The following is a 21,959-nucleotide window of genomic DNA, read 5'->3' as shown; positions in this document are numbered from 1 at the left end:
TCTTGAAGATGCGATTTTTTTTTTTTCCTTTTTAGCATGCAACTTCATAACTGCCTTCAGTTTTCATTTTTCTGCCCTGTTACACCAAGCTGAGTATGTTTATTTTCTGTGACAGACAGGAAAAGAGCTCTGCAGGTCTAAATCACATCTTAGCAGCATTTGTTATCTTCCTCAAGACACTGGCTGTTAACTTTCGAATTCGAGTGTGTCAATTAGGAGATGAAATTCTTCCTACCTTGCTTTATATTTGGACTCAACATAGACTTAATGATTCCTTAAAAGAAGTAATTATTGAATTATTTCAACTGCAAATATATGTGCATCATCCAAAGGGAGCCAGAACTCAAGAAAAAGGTATACAATTTTTTGCTGTTTTGAATTTGCTTCATTAAAACATAGAAGCTTAAGGTATGAAATTTCTATTCCGTAGGAGGTTATGACCTTCCTCTGGATTGTCGGACTTGGTTAATGGTATTAGTCTTGAGGGTGCTTCTCACACTTTTTTTTTTTAGAATTTGAAGCTGTGGTAGCAAATCCTGTTCTGCCTTACCATGTATTTAGTACATTCGTAAGTATTGTGAGGAACACAGACGAATGGGAGATGCTGTTCCTCTAGCAGCTGTTGACGTGGCAATAATTAGGTGCCGGAAGGGATTGCACAGACTGGAATGTGAGTGAGTTTGGAGACGGCAGGGTCTTGTGTGTCTACACGCTGCTCTTACTAGAAGGTAAAAGAGATCAATGTGGACTGTGAACAGAGAGATTAATCAGTTCCTTAGGAAGATGTGTCTATACTGCCTTAAACCTCACACTCAGTCCAGGCTGCTGTTTGCTGGGGAAACCAGAAATGAATGTCTTCTTCTTTGATACCATTCCATCTGTCTCAGCAAGAGAGTGTTGCTTGATAACAGATAGTGCGTATTTGAAAGTGGCTGAGAGAGTAGATCTTAAAAGTACTCATCACAAAGAAAAAACTTTTTTTGTAACTACGTAAGGTATGTTAACTATGTAAGGCATTGTGATCATTTCACAGTGTATACAGATACCAAATTATTATGTTGTACATCCAAAATTAATGTTGTATGTCAGTTATACCTCAATTAAAAATAATCTTTAAAAAAATCTTAGATGGTGTAGCTTCACTCAGTGGACAGGAATTTTATTGGGTGGAACTGGAACTGAGTGGGTTCCCTCAGGCTCTTATTGTGTTTACCTTTGTGCCTGCACTAGCCTTTGGACAAATTCATCATGGCCAGTGTAAGGCCCTTGTTAGGAAATCAAGCTCCACTGAGAAACAGCTAAAATGGTGGAAAACTGTGATAGCCATTTTTTTTTTTTTTTCCAAAAGTAACTGTCTATGTTTAATGGGCTCTTTACCTATGTGAAGTTAGATGTATTTGTAGCCCATGAAACCACTATTAAGTCAAAGAATGGTGGATTTTCTTAGGGTTTCCTCTTTCACACAGGATAAAGATCAGGCTTATCCAGGAGATGACACAGTATGTTTAGGGTTTTGGTTAACTGTGTATTTAGGATGAATTGGAAGTTGGCAGGATGATGAGTCTGCCAGAAATACTCATGTGGTTTTAGGCTATACTAATAGATTTTATTGTTCGTGTGGGAAGTAATAGCTCCTTTGTTACCCACACTGGTCAGATCGCAATGGGCGTATCCTGTCTACCAGATTTCGTAGAGTCGCCATTTCAAGAGGGACATAAGTGTACGGGAGTGTGTTTAGGGACAGACAACTAGAATGAGGAGAAGTCTGGGCAACATGTCATTTGTACACTAAAGGAACTAGTAATGTTTTTCCCTTAATGACAGAGAACTTGGTCCTCATACAAATGATGGGACATATTAATTGTATTTGCCTCGGGAGAGAAGAAACTAGGTTTTGATTGGGATTTTGATGGAGCTGATTAGAGAAAGTTAGATCAGAGTGTAGAAGAATTTTACAACAAATAGCTGAGTGTGAGCCAGACAGTGTTACAAAGTCGCGCCTGCCAGGATATTGTCTGAAGAGGCCCTAGTACAGAATGGATGGCTGGACCGGTTTCCACCTTAACAGCTGAATGGTTCTGTGGGAATTGGCAGTGCGAATGGAGTGTAGACATAAACTGTATTTCTAATTTTTTGAATTATAGGTGCTTATGAATCAAGTAAATGGAGAAGTATCCTATATAACTTATATGATCTGCTAATTAACGAGATAAGTCATATAGGAAGCAGAGGAAAGTATTCTTCAGGCTCTCGTAACGTTGCTGTCAAGGAAAACTTGATTGAGTTGATGGCAGATATTTGTCACCAGGTACAGTAGGTCTTGTCACATTTTGAAGTTTTCTATTAGTTTCCCTTTTACTGGGTTTTTTAAATGTGTGTTCTGATAAAAAGCCTTGTAAAATTACTTTGTATATGTAACTGTTCCTTTCAAAACTCTGAATTTGGAATTGCTGTTCTGATTTAGTAATTATTTTGCACATAGGAACATAATGAAAACTAGTGATGAACTTTTTTTTCATTGAAAACAGATTTTTGCTTTACTTTTAGATGTCTTGGTACAAATGTTTCTGGGAAATAGAACTAATAACTTACTTGGTAATATCTGTTTTCGAGAGAGCTACTACAAACATGCAAAATATTTGTTACTGTGTTACATGTATATATTTCTTTAATTTATTACTCTTGCTCTATAACTTCCCTGTGTCTTCATTTGAGGAGGAATTTTTTTCCCTCAAAGTATTAGGAAACAGAATCTGTATATAAAGAAAAAAGATTTTCTTTTTGTTATCTTACAGATTTTTAATGAAGATACTAGATCTCTGGAGATTTCTCAGTCTTATACTACCACCCAAAGAGAATGTAATGATTACAGTGTGCCTTGCAAAAAGAAGAAAATAGAATTAGGCTGGGAAGTAATAAAAGATCATCTTCAGAAGTCACAGAGTGATTTTGATCTTGTGCCTTGGTAAAATGTTACTGTTTTCTCTTCCAGTGTCATTTTAGTCTCATTTAGCTTTTCTCATAAGCCCTCCAGTAGAACGGCCTGGCCATAACTAGGTCCATTGTCCACTTGAAACCAGTCCCTGGTGAGGGGGAAGGTGCTTGCCAGGACCTCTGGCGATCAACCACAGAGGCTCATGCTGGAGCCTGGGCCAGAGGGTCGCCTCTCCGAAGCAGCTCGCCTTCGCAGGGAAGGTGGGAGGACGGCTGCCCAGCAGGCATGGAATGTGCTGAACTGTGTGTCTCCACACAGAGATTTTAGCATGAAGAAATTAAAGATGGCATTCAGAGATCACAGAATAATTTGGACCTTGCGCCATAGTAGAAGGTTGCCTTTTAAAAGAATTTGCTATGTATAGCATACACAGTTATTCAAATGATTAAATGAATTGTGGAGTTCTATGATATCACACAATATTAGGTCTGGTAGGAATCTTTAGAATATGTCCAGCTCAGCCCGTTTGGTTTACCAAAAAGAAAACAAAACTGGGAGAAGGCTAAGCAGCTTGTCCAGGGACAGTCACAAGTTTGTAGATGACAGTCAAACTCATGTGATCTGTGCCTTGATTTTTACCGTGTTGATGTCATATTTAAATAAACTGAGTCGTGAGGGGGAAGCATCTTGATTTAGATACTTTTTGCTTAAGTTCATGTTTCTTTTTTTTTTTTTTTAAGATTTTTAAAATTTATTTGACAGAGATCACAGTAGGCAGAGAGGCAGGCAGAGAGAAAGAGAGGAGGAAGCAGGCTCCCTGCCGAGCAGAGAGCCTGATGCGGGACTCAATCCCAGGACCCTGGGATCATGACCTGAGCCGAAGGCAGAGGCTTAACCCACGGAGCCACCCAGGCACCCTGAGTTCATTTTTCTTTTACGTGATGGAGGGATCCCTGTTACAGAGTCTTCAATTTTTCCATTCAGTCCGGGTTTAGTTATTGAATATGTGCTGTGTGCCAAGCATTAGGTAGGGATTCACGGATGGATAAGGTAAAGCTCCTCTTGGGGAGTAGTTCACATTCTAGAAAACTCACAGCAGATATTTACTGAATTAACTGAATGTCTAGGAAAAGCAGTTGTTCGGTTTTTTGTTTGTTTTCTTGTTTTGGAGGAATCTTACTGGTGGCTGAAGAGCAAGGATGGATGTGACAACTACAAGTAGAAAATTCTAATCTAGTTTAGTCTTGTTTTTAAGTAGGCTCCATGCCCAATGTGGGGCTTGAACTCATGATTCTGAGATCAGGAGTCACATGCTCTACCAACCTAGCCAGCCACGTGCCCCTAAGTTTGTTATTCCTCGAAGTTTTTGTATAAGGGACATAAGACAACTCACCTGCCTAGCCAGAAAGTTGTCATTCTTCCTGACACTTTAGGAAGCAGGGACGAAGAAATGTTAAAAGCCAGTATATTTTGAGAGCAGTATGAAAATAATGATGGTGATACTCTAGGATATTATTAAGAGTGCTATGTCCAGGGGCGCCTGGGTGGCTCAGTGGGTTAGGCCTCTGCCTTCGGCTCAGGTCGTGGTCTCAGGGTCCTGGGATCGAGCCCCGCATCCGGCTCTCTGCTCAGTGGGGAGCCTGCTTCCTCCTCTCTCTGCCTTCCTCTCCCTACTTGTGACCTCTCTCTGTCAAATAAATAAAATCTTTAAAAAAAAAAAAAAAAAAAGAGTGCTATGTCCATATCTTTGTTTTCTTTTAGTTTGTTTGTGGAATTGAAAAATTTTTATTTCAATTATCCTCTTATTTTATCTAGGTTACAGATTACAACCCAGTTAATATCAAAATACCCTTCAAGTTTACCTAACTATGAGTTGTCACCATTATTGATGATACTGTACCAGCTTCTACCTCAACATCGACATGGGGAGCGCACGCCATATGTGTTACGATGCCTTACGGAAGTTGCATTGTGTCAAGGCAAGAAATCAAACTTAGAAGGCTCGCAGAAGTCAGATTTGTTGAAATTCTGGATTAAAATTTGGTCTCTTACCTTTCGTGGTATAAGTTCTGAGCAGATACAAGCTGAAAACTTTGGTTTACTTGGAGCTATAATTCAAGGCAGTTTAATTGAGGTTGATAGAGAATTCTGGAAGTTATTTACTGGGTCAGCCTGCAGACCATCACGGTAAGTTGACTGTGTATTTTAAGAGATTTATATATAGACATGTATACTTTTTTCTTTCCGGTTTTATAGTTTGTAACTTGAGTTAACAATATGTTAAATTCGATTTTAGAAGTTTTTGTTGTTTGTCCAAGGAGTCTTTAATAAGTAAATAAATGTTAATGTAGTTTCAAGTGTAGAGAGTTCACTAAGGCCAATTTTAAAGAATTAGGTGTTTAAATTTCTTTTATCTTTAATTGCATATTAAGTACTTACTGTTCAGTGTCCATTATTCTTTTTTTAGTACTGCTATAGTTATGATAAGAGATAGTTCTTCTCAAATGTAATCAGACTTTTCACAATTTTTTGTGTTCATTTAGTCAGTATAAGTTCCTTCTGCACTTAGACGTGTCAGGCATCGTCTTAAGCGTTAGTAGCAGCTCGGTGATAAATACGGTAGACAAGGTCTTTCTACCTAAAAGAGCTTATTTTTTAGCAAAGAGGATGGTTAACAAATTTGAAATGAGTGCAGAGCTCGGAGTTACGACCTGCAGTGACACAGGGACACTGAATCCAGAAACTCAATCTGCTATAGAACGAGAAATTCGAATCCTTCTAAGGGACTCGTAGGAAGTCAGGAAGCATATCTCGAAAACTCACGCAAAAGAGCGGAAGCCTCAGGCTGAAAGCTTTACTCACGGTGAGACTTTGGATGCCCAAGAGATTCAAGTTGTCCTTGAGGGAGCGAAGTTGGAAGTGAACTGGTGACGCTTAAAATGAATGCGTTGCTGGTTTTCCTGCCAGAATAACACGGACGAGTCTCCTCCTGCCGTGATTCTCTCCCCTTCTTGGCTCTCCCGTTCTGTCCCTCAAGGGTGTCAAACACGTTGTCGGTCTCCTGTCACACTCAGTCTACCTTCAGTTATTCTCATGAAGACACCTATGGCAAATCGTCGACTCATAGCAGCTGTGTTAAAATAAAGAACTTCTAGGATTGAGAAAAGAAAAGAGCTGATTTTTAACAGCAGCCGTTCCTTTGCTTTGTCGTAGTCCTGCAGTCTGCTGCCTGACTCTGGCCATGGCCATCTGTGTGGTTCCAGAAACTGTAAAAACGGGAGTGGAGCAGAGTATATGTGAAGTAAATAGAAGTTGTTCTTTAAAGGAATTGATAATGAGATGGCTCTTACTCTATCAGTTAGAGGATGACTTGGAAGACAGGACAGAGCTGCCGCCGGTTCTTCACAGGTAACGAGCTCGTTGGCGCGCTGCTGCCGTTTGTGTCGTAACATACACGCCGTTATCTGAATCAAGGTGGCTTGCTCTTTGCAGTGGAAATGCAGCATTTCTCAGAGCTCACTCCAGATGCTAACAGGCCCTTTGTTTTTACACCGTCCTGCGTCTCTGCTCGGATCTCTGTTTCTGTTCTTTTACTTTGTTCTTAGCTCCGCTGAGACGGTGAGAATAAGGGGGATGTGCCTGAATAATAGGCGTTACAATTCTTGGAGCACTTACGTGTTCTTTGTGATTTTCTGTGACTAGTTTCGTCTGAACATATCTCTGGTGAAGATGTATCCTGGAATCATAATGAGAGTATATTCTCGGTGACAGGTGTTCAGCTAATGGGGGGAGGACTCTAGAGACAGACAGAATGAGGCTTAAACACCAGGAGAGGGGAGCAGCTGGTCCTTGTAACCTTTCCACAGCTGGTAGGTGGGACTGAAGGACTTAGGACAGACCTTTGGATCCTAGTGCTTTTCTTTTCAAAAAAGATTATTTAATTATTTATTTAATTGACAGAGTGTGACAGTGAGAGAGGGAACACGAGAGGGGGAGTGAGAGAGTGAGAAGCAGGCTTCCCTCTGAGCAGGGAGCCTGATGCAGGGCTTGATCTCAGGACTCTGGGGTCACGACCCGAGCCGAAGGCAGATGCTCAACCACTGAGCCAGCCAGGCGCCCCGGATCCTAGTGCTTTTGCTTTAATTTCTAACTTACTTATTTTAGAAATGATTTTTAAAAATTGGACAAGCCTGCTGCCAGAAAGTATTGAAAGTGATAGTGACATAAAGTGTCTGCTTCTTAATTCTTGTTTTAGATGTTAAATTCAGTACAGATGAAAGAAATTTTAATTTTGGATCCAGGTTTTAGAGGTCAGGATTTACAGCCAGACATGATGTATAAGTTTGAAGAATGCTTTACATGGCTTTTGGTCTTCTAAGTGAAGATTTTTTTTTTTTCCTTTGTAGTAATTTTCCTCATCTTGCAGTAGAGAAAATTCTTGTGAGTCTCACTATGAAAAATTGTAAAGCTGCAATGAATTTTCTCCAAAGAGTGCCAGAATGGTATGTTACCTAATAGAGTTCTGTGTTGTTTTAAGTTATGGCTTTAATTGCAGAGGTGATAATTTCAGCAGAGTAGTAGCTACATCTCTAAAATTAGGAAATAAGTTGATCAATTCATTTTTTATTTTCCTAAAGATTTTATTTATTTATTTGACAGAGAGAATGAGAGAGAGAACACAAGCAGGGGGAATGGGAGACGGAGAAGCAGGCTTCCCGCTGAGCAGGGAGCCTGCTGTAGGGCTTGAGCCCAGGACCCTGGGATCATGACCTGAGCTGAAGGCAGACACTTAACTGAGCCACCCAGGCACCCCTAAGTTGATCAATTTAAAAAAACATCATAACTGTTAGCCTATTAGGGCTATTAGGGGAAAGCTTTTTTTAATTCAGTGACAGTAATCTGCAGCTATGATTTTTATTCCAGTTGAGGGTCTTTTCGTTCTCTGTAGCAGAGTTTGTGACATTTGCCATTGGAAGGTAATGATGGTGATGGAAGGTTAGCAATGAATTCTTTAAAGATGTGATCCATTTTTGTATGTCCAGTAAAATCTGTTAGCTTTAAAACTAATGGTAATGGAGGATAGGAAAAGTAAAAATAAATCTAAAGATCTCATTTTAGTTGATTGATTCAAGAGGCCTGTGTTTATCATTGATGTGGCTGAAAATGACTCACTGGCTTGAAGATTCCTAATCTCCCTGGAGAAGGGAGAGGAGGAAAAACGCCTTCATTTCGGAGAAATCAACAGGCAAAAAGGAAAATATTTTCAGATAATGTTTATCTTAGTGTTTATGCTTGGAGTTATTGATGTTTTCTTTCTTAATACTTTCTGAATTTGCCTGTAGATCGTGACCTATATATTTTCATCCATCTATTAATAAAATTTGCTACTGCATAATGAAATCTGGTGCAGGTAGGTATCAATTCCAAGAAGAGAAGCATTTAAAAGGGTAATCCATGAACTCTGTATAATCAGTGTGTGAATAACAGACACACAAAATTAACATGTTCGTTTGTAACATATTGCTGCTATATGGAGGTGAAGCAGTTGGTCATTCAGTAATAAATTTAAGATCTTACTTTCTTGAAGTGAACAACACCAAAAAGATCAAGAAGAGTCTTCATTCTCAGAAGTTGAGGAACTATTTCTTCAAACAACTTTTGACAAGATGGATTTTTTAACCATTGTGAAAGAATGTGCTGTAGAAAAGCACCAGGCCACCGGAGGCTTTTCTGTCCACCAAAACCTCAAGGAGTCACTGGATCGCGATCTCCTGGGATTATCAGAACAGCTTTTAAATAACTACTCGCCTGAGGTGAGATCTTCCGGAGAACTAAGGCCTGTCTTTGACTCAACTTTGGTAGATGGTTAGGAAGGAGAAATGGGCGGGAAGGGCCCTGAGGATGATGAGAGGTTTGATTAAAAAAACAAAGTGACAGTACATGCGTACAAATAGGGAAAATTGAGCATGAAAGAAGGAAAACCCAAGAAGAATAATTTGTGTTTCTTTGGTACCGGGAATTCTAGTAGACATTGAATAAGTAGAATTCCTTGTGTACGTTAGTGGGGAGTAATAATGGTTTTGAGCATAGGGAGTCGATGATGAGAAAGAACATCTCCGTACAGAGGAGGGAGATGTTAGAATAACAGGAAAGGACACCATTTAAGCTGATCTAATAGATTTGGGGAACACTTGAAGAAGCGATTAATAAAATGTAATAGAGGAACTGGCAGTCACCCATATTTTGGAGGTCACTAGTAATTTGTCATAAATCATTTCCTTTGCCTTCTTAAGATCACAGATTCTCTTTGTGTGTGCTGTTCTCTTGACAAAACTCGCATTTCTTTTGACATGAAGTTAACGTCTTTCTGCTTATTTCTGTATGTTCAATTCATCCATGTGTCAAAATCCTGCCAAAACCGTTCTTAGATAATCTAAGCCATGGTAATTGATCTTTTAATTTTCATAGTACTTAATTTCATAGTACTTATTTATTTTTAAAGTGAGATTTAACATCTTCCTTCTACTGTGGTTATTTGTATGTTTTATAGACAAATGTCTCAAACCATGCTTTAAGCTCGTTAAAGGGCATATATATTTTTCTTAATCTTTGTGTCTTCCACAAAGCCTTGTAATATGGTAAATGGCAAAATATTTGTTGACTAAAATAAAATCTGCAAGTTACTCAGTGGAGTGAATTCAGTAGCCAAAGATGATGACCCAGAGAACCAGAGAAGAGACAGAATGCCTTATCCTTAGTTACTGGCATTCTCCCAGATCACAGTTGTAATAACCATTTTGTAACACAGTCTTCTGTGTTTTCCCCTAAAATGCCATTTCCTACTGGATAGGAACAAAGCAGTCTGAACATCTTTTCTATGTAGCTGTTAGAAATTTGTAAATAATTTTATAAAATTGGCTATGTGGTATCTACTTGGAAAAATTTGTGCTGGTTTCTGGAATCTAAAAAGCCGAATAAGTCAAGGTTCTTACCCTTCAGAAGGTCAATGTCATTTGAATATGTCTTTATATGAATCTGATTTCTGCCCCTGTTCTAAGAGTTACAGACTTTTATCTGTTTACCATTTTTTTCTTCTTTCCTCACCTACCTCAGATGTTAAGGGCCTATGTGTGTGGTCCTCTGTGCCACTTTAGGAGGAGACAGATATTTAACCTGGCCATTAGGAAATACTTCTCTTTTTCCTGAGAATCCTAGTTACCACTCTGCAGGGGTCTCTCAGATGTTCGTAGAGATAATCAGAATCATGCCACTATTAACTCCATTAGCTAAACTTGTTTCTTAATATGTACATAAATTTGTTCTTACAAAAGATAATTGTGCACTACTCAATTATTTATGGAGTGAGTGTTTTTTTTTAATTTTTTGTTTTACTATAAGACTACAAATGCAGAAACACTTATCCGGTGTTCGAGTCTTCTGGTGGGTGTTCTTGGCTGCTACTGTTACGTGGGAGTAGTAGCTGAAGAGGAAGCATATAGATCAGAACTGTTCCAGAAAGCCAAGGTATGAAAATTTATTCTAGTCAAGTTTTGGATAAATTTGAATGAAGTATATTCCTGGGAGAATTGGTACACTTGCTTGGAAAGAGGAAATTTTTATATAGGTCAGCTCTTTCATTTCTGCCACCTGAGAGAAACGATACTGTCCTTAACACATGGAGTTACTGTAAGCCAACTATAAATAGAATAACTGAAATCATATCACATTAAATTTAATCTTACTAACAAAAATACTGATTTTTATGGGCACTTTTAAAAGCTTTTCCTGTGGGATGCCTGGGTGGCTCAGTCGGTTGGGCATCTGCCTTTGGCTCAGGTCTTGATCTCCAGGTTCTGGAATCAACTCCCGAGTTGGGCTCGTTGCTCAGCAGGGAGTCTGCTTCTCCCTCTTCCTCTATCCCTCTCCCTGCTTATACTCTCTCTCTCACTCTCAAATAAATACATAAAAAAAAGTTTGAAAAAAATTTTTTCCCTGTGATCAATTGTTTTAAAGAATCCTTGTTGAGTTTTATATAGGTAGGCTCTAAGTGTGAAACTTTCATCTTTGAGTACTCTTCAGTCAGTGGTATGATTGGTAAGGATAACAGGGTGTAAGATAATTTTAAAAAGTTGCTACCATGATTTTTAATTACATTGTATAACCAAATACATCTTTTTTTTTTTTTTTTTTTTTTTTTAGATTTTATTTATTTGTTTGTAGAGAGACAGAGAGAAAGAAAGAATGGGGGAAGGGGAGGAGCAGAGGGAGAAGCAGGCTTCCCGCTAAGCAAGGAGCCCGAAGCAGGACTCAACCTCAGGACCTCAGGATCATGACCTGAGCTGTAGGCAGACACTTAGCGGGCTGAGGTCCCTAGGCGTCCCAACCAAATACAACTTCTAGAAGCACTTAATTTTACTTCTTAAGTAAAAGTTTAAAAAGCAATCACAAAACTAATTTTAACTGGAGTTTGGATTTTTCCTTCTTTTATTAATAGTCTCTAATGCAGTGTGCAGGAGAAAGTATCACTCTGTTCAAAAATAAGACCTACGAGGAATCTAGGGTTGCTTCCCTGAGGAGTATGATGACTCTCTGTACCGGTTGCTTGTGCAACTGTACCAAGGTACGATGTGCTTACGTGACTGGTCAGTCTGGGAGGTTGGTACCTCTTGGTTGGTTGGTGGTATAACTGGGTTTTGGGTCCATTCTTCCGTTTATACACTGATTGAAAGTTAGAGTGAGTGCTAAGTAGAAGTAGCAACTGAAGGAATAAAGAAGCACAGGTCATCTGAGTTTCTCACGGAATAAGTTCAGCATTTCAGTAAGGTTTCGGAGGTTATTTTACTGCTCTTATGCACAACTACATGGGCGATTCTTTTATTGCCCACATTATTATTCATTATTATTCTTTTATTGCCCACAAATTATTCATTGTTGACTGCTGGCTGTGTGATGTGCATACCACTATGCCTGGGCTAGTGAGCACCACGAAGCCATTACTCTCTTCTGCTCGGACAGTCTTCTGTAACACTCGGTAGAAAGTACCACTCCTCGGAATCTTCGTTTTCATTGAGAACAAGCCTCAGATGTAGCTGAACCAGCCCAGAGTGTTGGTAATCGTTGGAAAAAACATTTTTGAAAGCTGATGATCACTGCATGAGTGTATAATGGTATTACCAGCATATACTTTTGATTTTGTAATGTGTTTTTCTTTTTTCTCAAATTAAAAAGTATTTTTTGTGTTTTGTTTTGTTTTGTTTTTTTTTTGTAAATGGGAAAGGAGAGACATGGAAGAGTGAACTCTAACTTAGAATTATTACTTATGTTTAGGGTCAGTAGTTGGTATTTTACTTTAATGTTTATACACAGTTCAATGGACTATAGTCATTACTTTAAAAAAAGAGGTTAGTGTTGTTACTGCAGTTTATATCTTGGCCCTCATGGTAAACTGTTTATGCTTCTTATGATAGAGAATTTCCAGTGTAAAAAAAAAAATCTATATTTCATTTAAGATAGAGAAAATATTACCTGCCAAAGATAATTTTCTATTGTTTTGTTTGCTTTGTTTTTTTGTCTTAATTACAGCCCAGTCCAAATAAAATTGCGTCTAGATTTTTCCTACGATTGTTGACATCAAAGCTCATGAATGATATTGCAGATATCTGTAGAAGTTTGGTGAGTATGTTTGTTTTACCACCCTATTTCCTTGATTCTGAGATTTTTTTCATAGATACCTCTCTTCAGTAGGGATTCATCTCACAAAACATGGCATCTTGTATATTTTTTTAAATATGGATATTAAAGTTAACTTGGTTTTAGGGAGGAACATACTATTTGCTGCTTAATGTCAGTACGTTGCATACTGCTCAGCTTTTAATTTCTCAGTAATGAATAATAGATTGAATGATTAGAAACTAATCATCCAGGCTCATACTTACTTCTGTCTAACATTGTAGCAAAATTCAAAGTAATCATCTGTCCTTAAAAATAAAAACAAAAGGGACCCCTGGGTGGCTTAGTCGTTGAGCATCTGACTCTTGGTTCCAGCTCAGTTCATGATGTCAGCGTTGTGAGATGGAACCCAGTGTCAAGCTCTGTTCTGCGTGTGGCACCTGCTTAAGATTCTCTCTCTCTCTCTGCTCCTCCCCCAGCCCCCTCCCGCACTCCAGCTTGTACATTCTCTTGTGCTCTTCTGATAAAAATAAAAATAAAAATAAAAATAAAAACAACTTTACCAGATAAGCAACATAATTTCATCATGGTATTTTTTTTTCCCATACAAATAGGCTTAAGCTACATGTACTCTTTTGTCTGAAACAGTGCGTGGCATATGCAGTAGATACTCAAATATATGTTAAATGAAAAATATTCTGTAACTTGGTTCTTTTCACTTAATAATAAATCTTGGTCATTTTTCCATGTTGCTGCATGCTGCCGTTGTCTTTACCTTGTTTTAATAGTATCATTGTATTTCATTATTGGGAATAGTATATTTGTATTTTTAGCCCATCTGACCTTAAGATGGATTGGTTTCTATTTTTTTGTCATTAGAGTTTTTGCAGCAAAGATTTTTGTACTTTTGTCTATTTGTATTTGTGCATATGAGGAGTGTAGAATAAATACTAGCAGTGGAATTTTTTATTCAAAAGGAATGTGAGGGACGCCTGGGTGGCTCACTTGGTTCAGCGGCTGCCTTCGGCTCAGGTCATGGTCCCAGCGTCCTGGGATCGAGTCCCACATTGGGCTCCTTGCTCGGTGGGGAGCCTGCTTCTCCCTCTGCCTCTGCTGCCACTCTGCCTGCCTGTGCTCGCTCTCTGTCTCTCTCTCTCTCTCTGGCAAATAAATAAAATCTTAAAAAAAAAAAGAAATAAGGAATGTGAATTTTACTTTTTGATGGATATTGTCACTTTCCTCCAAAATAGTCATACCAATTTATACTTCTCTCCGTATGCTCATAAATTTTGGGAATTAAAATCCTTAATATAGGAAATTATTTGGGGGCTCCTAGGTGCCTCAGTTGGTTAAGCAGCCAACTCTTGGTTTTGACTCCGGTTGTGATCGCATGTTCCTGGCATGCCCAGCAGGAAGTCTGCTGGAGCATCCTCTCCCTCCCTCTCCCTCCCTCTCTAGCGTACTCTCTCCTTCTCCCTTTCTCTCTCTTACATAAAACTGGAAAAAATTATCTTAAAAATTTGCATAGTATCATTATGTAGACGTATTATAGTTTATCTGTTTTTCATTGTTGGGCACTTAATAGAAATACGGCAGTGTTCATACACCTGAATCTGAATTGTTTGAATAGATGAATTTTAACTACATCATACTTCTGAAAGAAGCCATTCGAACGTTTTTCTTTTCCTTCTTTGAAGGCGTCCTTTATCAGAAAGCCCCTGGACTTGGGAGAAGTAGAATCCATGGAGAACGATCCTGATGAGAATCTGATGGAGGTGGAGGACCAGTCATCCATGAATCTGTTCAGTGACTCCCCTGCCGGTGGCAGTAGTGATGCGGGTGTGTCTGGAGACAGCCAGAGCACCTTCGGTAAATACACTTTTCCTGCTTCGGACTTCTTTCACCTCTCTGTATGGGTTGGGCAGTGCAGAAGGCCTCGTACATACCAACTTTATGCTCATTTTATTTTCCCTTACGTAGTCTGTTAGGTTTGTTCCCTTCTGTGTACTTTAGATTGCTCTACTTATGAATTGAATTTTACTGTTTTCTTCTTCATGAGAGGCATTCAAACTATTTACTGAAGAAATAGAACTATGTGATGGGTTATTTGGAAAACAGAATGCAGGAGAGTGAAAAGACCCATACAGCCATCACTCTTAACCTTTTCCCATTATAATCAGCGTCAGTGTTCAGATACTTCCTTATACCTCATTCAGCAGTTATAAGCATTTTTTATTAAGCAATTTGTATTGATAATTATCCTTCTTGATGGCTTCGTAATATTCCAATTAACATCTATATCATAGTTCAGTTGACCATTTTTTCTTGTCAGAAATTTAGATTCCTTTTTCTCTGATTACCAATATTGCAATGAATTTGTCTGTGTAGATTTTCTCATAGGTTATTTCTGGATGACAGAATCCTAGGGTAACTTTCCATGAAGAATTTTGAAGCTGTTATTGTGTAATCTATATCACCATAATCTTGCTTTTCATATACTTTTCTCTCTCTTTTTTCCCCCTCCATAGGCAGGAGGATGTTTGAGCTAATGTTCAATATATGTGTTTGCTGTATCCCTCTCTTAGTTTTAATAAGTGCTTTTTATTTTCAGGTGCCATGAATCCTTTAGCTGAAGAACATCTGTCAAAGCAAGATCTACTTTTTTTAGACATGCTGAAGTTCCTGTGTGTGTGTGCAACTACTGCTCAGACCGGAACTGTGTCATTTAGAGCGGCTGACATTCGGAGGAAATTATTGATGTTAGTCGATACTAGCATGCTAGACCCTGCTAAATCTCTCCACCTACGCATGGTGAGTTAAGGGAAAGTGACACATCTTCAGTTCTCTCTTTTGTTGCTAGATACATGTAACATGTAATGAGTCTGATGTTAGTTATGAAATACACTTTTTCTATAACGTACTGTGAAAAAATTTTGAGTGGATCCTTAAACGTTAAAACTTACATGGACTGTGGATAGATTTATTATCTTCAGGCATAAATAGTTATTATAAGTTATTTTAAAGCAGGCTAAGAAACACAGACTCTGATGTAAAAATAATACATAATCTTGTTGTTGAACTCTGATTCTTGCCTTGACCTGAGTTTATATGCTTTCAAGTTTTGTTTTTGCTGTAAGTATTTTGTTTCTTTACAGTTTTTAAAAAAAAATTCCAGTTTGTTAATATACACTTTAAATCTTTTTTGATACAATTTCAAAGTGACAGTAAGTTACAGTACTAGAGGAATTCTCCTGTTCCCTTCATACTCTTGCACAGTTAACATTTTGCCAAATTTGCCTTTTCATTTTCTCTTTCTACGTGCATGCATGCTCCTTCTCTCTTTCTCTCTCTCTCTGTCTCAGACACACACACACAAACACACAGACTCACACGTACATCTTCTGAACCATTTTGAGATTAATTTGCTGATGCGATGCCCCTTATTCTTCAGTGTATGTGCTAAAGACAGTGGTCCTCTCCTACATAAGCACAGTCTAATTGGGAAACTAACATTGTAGCATTGCCATTAGTTGTAAAGTCTGTTTAGTCTCTTCAAACCTGGAGCACTTCCTTAGTTTCTCCTTCTCTTTTCTGACCTTCCTATTTTTAAATAGTACAACCACTTGCTCTCTAGGAGCCCTCACTTTCGGTTTGTCTATTTCCTGTAATTAGATTTAGATTTAGGTTTTGGTGAGAATGTCAGAAAAGGAATCCCTCTCCTGCCCTACTCCCATCAGTCTTTCTACTGATAGATGAAACTTCCACCTCCAGTCCAACATCGTAGAATTTGTTTCCTTCTCTTTCCATATTTGTAGCTCCGTTTTCCAACAGTAAGAAAGCTGGTTTCCCACTTACCTTCAATACAGTTACTTTTTTACTCAGAATTCTTTTATGTAACTTTTACCCCCGACCATGTAGGCCATTGTTTCCTTCGCCCCAGTACCAGTGAACTTTGAGGGAGAGCCTCTGGCTCAGTGGGTGTGCTGGGCGAGTCCACAGGCACGTCCCCAGGCCCAGCAACTTGGCAGATGTGCCTGTGTTTCCTCAGCCCTGGGAAACACGCCAGGGGTTGAGGGGTTGATTAGAACTTCTTCAGTCAGGTGGGTTAAGTCCCTGGTTGAATCCCTTGTCATGTTCCTGCGGAGGTGAACAAGCTGGTTGATCCTCCAAGCCCAGCAAAGGTGCTTGGTTGAGCCCTATTTGATTCCCTGGTTTTGACCCTGGCAAACTAGTCAAGTCTTCAGCCCTGGCCAGTGAGGAGGGCTGTGTGCTTTTCTTGAGGCTTTGGTGCTTAAAATCAGTTGAAGACATTCAGAAATATCACATGTATGACTCTCAAGGCAAGTATTTAAAATGGTCCAGGTTAGTCTTCTTTTATAATATCTGAGGAGTAAGAAACCTTTTTCTACATACAGCTGGTGGGAAACAATGTCTTCTCCTTTCTTACTACAGCTAGAAACGGATTTGGCAGCTCTCAGAAACTGGCCGCCTGCTTGTACCTACCGTGATTATACCTGGTGGTTGCTGCGTGCTTCTTGGTGTCCACAGTAGCATGGGGAACCCTACACGGTTGCTTGATAGGAGGGTAACTCAGGGTATTTATGACTTTTTCCCTGCCCACCATTATCGCTGCTGTCCAAAATTCATTCCTAGAACCGTTTTTACCACTGAAATCTCATCCCTGGGCATAACAATCATTTCAGATTCTTGCTCAGGATCTTCACCCCCACCCCCACAGTGAAAACTACCTACCTACGGAATTCCACAATAAATGCTAGACACTTACATTCATTTCCTTTAGTCCTCACAGGAAGCTGGCCAGGTACATACTGTATCCCCATTTTATAGGTGAGAGTCCAAAGGCTCAGGTGACAAGGCCAGTTTTTTAACCACACGAGTAACAGGCTGTAGTGCTGGCATTTGAATCCAGCTCTGTTTAACTTCAGACTTTTTTTTTTACCATCTTGCCTCCTTTAGAAATTCACTGGTCTTTTTTTGTGTGCAGGTGTGTATGTGTGCATGTGTTGATGAATTTATAGTTACATATACACTTAAGTAAATGATTTATGAAAAAAATAATTTTCCCCCTTCAATTATCTTAGTATCTAGTGCTTTTAAAGGAGCTTCCTGGAGAAGAATATCCTTTGCCAATGGAAGAGGTTGTTGAACTTCTAAAACCACTCACGTAAGAAATTAAAACCATGTATTATGTTCACTTTAAATTTATAAACGAACTGTGTTCTGTTATACTCACAAAGGTAAACTTTCTCTGCTGCAGCAACGTGTGTTCTTTCTATCGCCGTGACCAGGATGTCTGTAGAACAGTCTTAAACCACTTCGTTCCTGTAGTGAGGAACCTGTATCAGGGCGATATGGACGCTGAAAACACAAGGGATGCTCAAGGGCAGTTGCTAACAGTGATTGGAGCATTCTGGTAGGTGCGGAGCAGTGTGCGGAGTTCTTAATTCTCTTTTGCTACTCTGGATACAATTGCCAACTTTGCATTTCTACCTTAGTGACTTAGGGTAATGTTGAATGTAACTATATACAACCTTTGACAATAGTAGAATGTAGCTTCTGTCTCCCTCCTTAGCTGCTTGAAGAACTAGTGAACACATTGGCCGTGTCACTCTCTGGGTGTTTTGTGTGTGTAGTCACAGTGTGACGTAACCTGATGATATGTACAGAGGGGCCCGTATGTGTAATTTAGAGCCCTCGGACCCACCGGATCGATAAGGCCTTCTGAATAGATATAGAATATGGTTTTAAAATCTTTGATATAAGAATAGAACTTTACAGGAGCACCTGGGTGGCTCACTGGGTTAAGCCTCTGCCCTCCGCTCAGGTCATGATCTCAGGGTCCTGGGATTGAGCCCCCTACCGGGTCCGCTGCTCAGTGGGGAGCCTGCTTCCTCCTCTCTGCCCACCTGCCTTTCTGCCCATTTGTGATCTCTCTCTCTCTGTCAAATAACTAAGAAAAATCTTAAAAAAAAAACACAGAACTTTACAAATGTTTTCCTTTTAAAGTAAGTTTATAACATGGTTTGCTGAAGTATGATAGCCCCTAGAGGAGGCATAATCATATAAAACAAATAATATACCTTTAAATTGTTGGGTCCCCTAATAATGGGTCCATGGTCAAAGGAGCGAGACTGATACAAAGCGAAGGTCAAGCAAAGCTTTATTTCGCACCACGCATTAAGAATCAAACCGACCGTCAAATAGACCGGTCGGGGCTGCCCCTTACAGAGAGGGCGACCTCTCCCTGCCTCACAGACTAACTTTTATAGAGCAAAGGCCTTGTGGTTGGGCCTGGCCACACACAGGTGGCGAATGAGATTGTAACACACAGAGAAAGCTTCACAGTCATGCTAGGTCACACACGGTTGGCCAGTTGAATTACAATTTACCCTGTAGTAGCTATTTGTTTTTTTTTTTTTTTTTTTTTTTTTTTAGTATAGTTGCCTTTTATTGAGGAGTTAAATAATCAGATGCACTGGCAGATCTAATAAATAACATAATTACAAAAAATGTTGAGTGTAGTAGCTATTTGAACCAACCTATCACCTTGGTCAGAATTGGCACCCAAAAGGCGGGGCCCACACTCCTTGGTAGCTAGGGAGACAGTATGCACGCCCCACTGATTGGATGTCTCCGCCTGGCTTGACTCATCCTTGCATTCAGGCTGTTATCTCCACCTGACCTGACCCACCCTTGTATTTGGGCTTTGCTACCTGGGACTGGTTTCCCGGACTTGCTTTTAAGTAAGTTCCCCTGGTAGGTGGGGGGGTGGTGGGGGGGGACAGGGTCAATTTAAGTTTTACTGCATAAACAACAAAATGGCTGTTCAACCTAGGTGGAGCGGCTCTGGCTAAATAGGCCCTTACAAAATGAACTTTTTTTTTTTAGATTTTATTTATTTATTTGCCAGAATGAGCAAAAGAGAGCGTGGGCAGGGAGGAGAGGGAAAAACAGACTCCCCGTTGAGTGGGGAGCCCAACACAGGTGCCATTCCAGGATGACCTGAGCTAGAGGCAGACACTTACCTGACTGAGCCACCAGGTGCCCCTGAAATGAACTCATTTTCAAGTTAACTTCTTTTATGAAAGTTAAGAATATTGACTGGTATATGCCACATGACGAGAATTAAATTTAGTATGGAAAGAGATTTTGGAAGAATAAGAATAATTAGAAGTTAGAAAAAGTGTAATACCCAATGATTTATTTTTTTTTTACACTGTGCTTTTACTGGAATAATTATTTGACCTTGAAACACTTTATTTCAGGCACCTAGCAAAGGAGGGGAAATGCACATTCTCTGTAAGAATGGCACTAGTAAAGTGCCTTAAAACTTTGCTTGAGGTGAGTAAGTCTATGTTAATTATTAGTAAGGTCTCCATTGAAATTTCTAAAGTAGCCTTTGTTTCTTTTTGTCAGCGGGTGATTTTTCTTAGTATTTTGTATTTGACACCATTTGTTCTTTTCCCATAGACCGATCCTTACTCAAAATGGGCTGTTCTTAATGTAATGGGAAAAGACTTTCCTGTAAATGAAGTATTTCCACATTTTCTCGCTGATCGTCATCATCAAGTTAGCATGTTGGCTGCAGAGTCCGTCAACAGGTAATGGGGCCTGTCTTCCTGCAGTTCTGGGACACTGCATGTGGCAGCGTCGTGTAGCCAGGAAGAAGCCTGCGTTTGCTGAGAATACACTGTCCGCCTGGCAGTGATGCTTTCCCTTAATTCTGACAGTCGCATCCTCTGGACACCCTTACTGCCTACAGTTTGTAAATGAAAAGAGGCTTCGAGAGAGAAGCCTCGGTGCCATCTAGCTAGTAAGTGGTGGAGCCGAATGAGGCGTGTGCGCTCTCACTTCCCAGACGGATGGACTGTTTGGATAGGGCTGTGATTTTACAGGAGTTTGTAAAATGAAAATGAGCACATTTCACCGTGTGCTAATTACAGTCAGATTTATGTGAGTGAATGTACAGATAGGCGCTGGAGGAAGCCTGTCGTAGAGACCTGTTGAATGTTCGAGTCCTTGCAGAAGCAGTGTTAATTTCCCAGGACTGCATGTTTCTCAAGTGATCCAGGTGATTTTTAAGATCTAAATTCTGACCTATCTCTGCCTTTCCCACCTTACGCTTCTTATAAGTAAAGTACCTCTCTCCTTTATTTTTCTCAGTAGCATGTATGACTACTTGAAGTGTTATATTTTAGGGGCACTTGGGTGACTCAGTGGGTTAAGCCTCTGCTTTCGGCTTGGGTCATGATCTCAGGGTCCTGGGATCGAGCCCCACATCGGGTTTTCTGCTCAGCAGGGAGCCTGCTTTCCCCTCTCTGCCTGCCTGCCTCTCTGCCTACTTGTGATCTCTGTCTGTCAAATAAAAAAATAAAATCTTTTAAAAAAAAAAGAAATGTTATATATTTTTAAAGATTTTATTTATTTGACAGATCACAAGTAGGCAGAGAGGCAGTCAGAGAGAGAGAGAGGAGGAAGCAGGCTCCCTGCTGAGCAGGGAGCCAGTCCTGGGATCATGACCTGAGCCAAAGGCAGAGGCTTTAACCCACTAAGCCACCCAGGCACCCCTGAAATGTTATATTCTAAATATAACACATCTAGCTTAAATAGAAGCTGCTAGAAGGCATTGGTTTTTTTTATCTGTTTCATTCATTGCTGTATACTCAGCACCAAAAACAATAATGACGTGGTAGGTGTTCAGTAATTTATAAAATAAATGAATGTTTTAAAAAGGAATTTATGCTTCAAAAAACACCAAAACTGAAAATCATTTGGATAACTACTATTTGGGTGTAAGTGATCAGTAATTAATGCTTGCTGTAAAGAAATTATCCCAGCAGGCACGTAAATGTATGTGTTAGTTAGACCTAATGTGTGCACAGTTTGAGTATGCTGACGGTAGTGTTTTCACAAATCAGAATTGTGTCTAATCCCTCAGGTATGGGATGCTTTTCAGGACTTACATTGTAAGGGTTGCTCATGAATGTGAACTTTACTTCAGTCCTTAAAGGACGGAAGATAAACACAGAAGCTAAAGATCTGGGGGTGTGGAGAACCACAAGTTAAAGGTAATAAAACAGTGCAGTGTGGCTTTGGAAAACCTCTTGGAAGATTTAAAAAATGTATACATTCAAGAATGGCATGAATATAACATCTGCTGGGATTTTTTTTGTTTTTGTTTTTGTTTTTGTTTTTTTGGTTATTGTTGATATCTAATATTGGGCTATTTTAAGAGATTTAGAGGAACTGGAGGAATCAGAGGAACACCAAAAAGTGTAAAAGCAGACGCCTGGGTGGACGCTCAGTCGGTTAAGCAGCTGCCTTCGGCTCAGCT

General features: G+C 39.5%; 1 protein-coding gene across 1 annotated transcript in view; it reads left to right on the top strand.

The window, feature by feature from the left end:
- Nucleotides 1-21,959, top strand: part of ATM (ATM serine/threonine kinase) — a 127,344-nt gene that overhangs the window by 22,838 nt on the left and 82,547 nt on the right. Inside the window, exons 9-24 of the mRNA XM_080816705.1 lie at nucleotides 116-354; nucleotides 2,145-2,308; nucleotides 2,796-2,965; nucleotides 4,751-5,122; nucleotides 6,149-6,343; nucleotides 7,342-7,437; nucleotides 8,523-8,748; nucleotides 10,334-10,459; nucleotides 11,430-11,555; nucleotides 12,518-12,607; nucleotides 14,302-14,473; nucleotides 15,216-15,415; nucleotides 17,707-17,789; nucleotides 17,883-18,038; nucleotides 19,891-19,966; nucleotides 20,096-20,226. Coding sequence (XP_080672831.1) covers nucleotides 116-354; nucleotides 2,145-2,308; nucleotides 2,796-2,965; nucleotides 4,751-5,122; nucleotides 6,149-6,343; nucleotides 7,342-7,437; nucleotides 8,523-8,748; nucleotides 10,334-10,459; nucleotides 11,430-11,555; nucleotides 12,518-12,607; nucleotides 14,302-14,473; nucleotides 15,216-15,415; nucleotides 17,707-17,789; nucleotides 17,883-18,038; nucleotides 19,891-19,966; nucleotides 20,096-20,226 — 2,622 coding nt within the window. The remainder of the gene's footprint in view (nucleotides 1-115; nucleotides 355-2,144; nucleotides 2,309-2,795; nucleotides 2,966-4,750; nucleotides 5,123-6,148; nucleotides 6,344-7,341; nucleotides 7,438-8,522; nucleotides 8,749-10,333; nucleotides 10,460-11,429; nucleotides 11,556-12,517; nucleotides 12,608-14,301; nucleotides 14,474-15,215; nucleotides 15,416-17,706; nucleotides 17,790-17,882; nucleotides 18,039-19,890; nucleotides 19,967-20,095; nucleotides 20,227-21,959) is intronic.

The sequence above is a fragment of the Martes martes genome (genome assembly GCF_963455335.1).
Source record: "Martes martes genome assembly, chromosome: 10".
Lineage (NCBI taxonomy): Eukaryota > Metazoa > Chordata > Mammalia > Carnivora > Mustelidae > Martes > Martes martes.
Note: the sequence above shows the minus strand (reverse complement) of the source record. Positions and strands in the feature narration are given on the sequence as shown.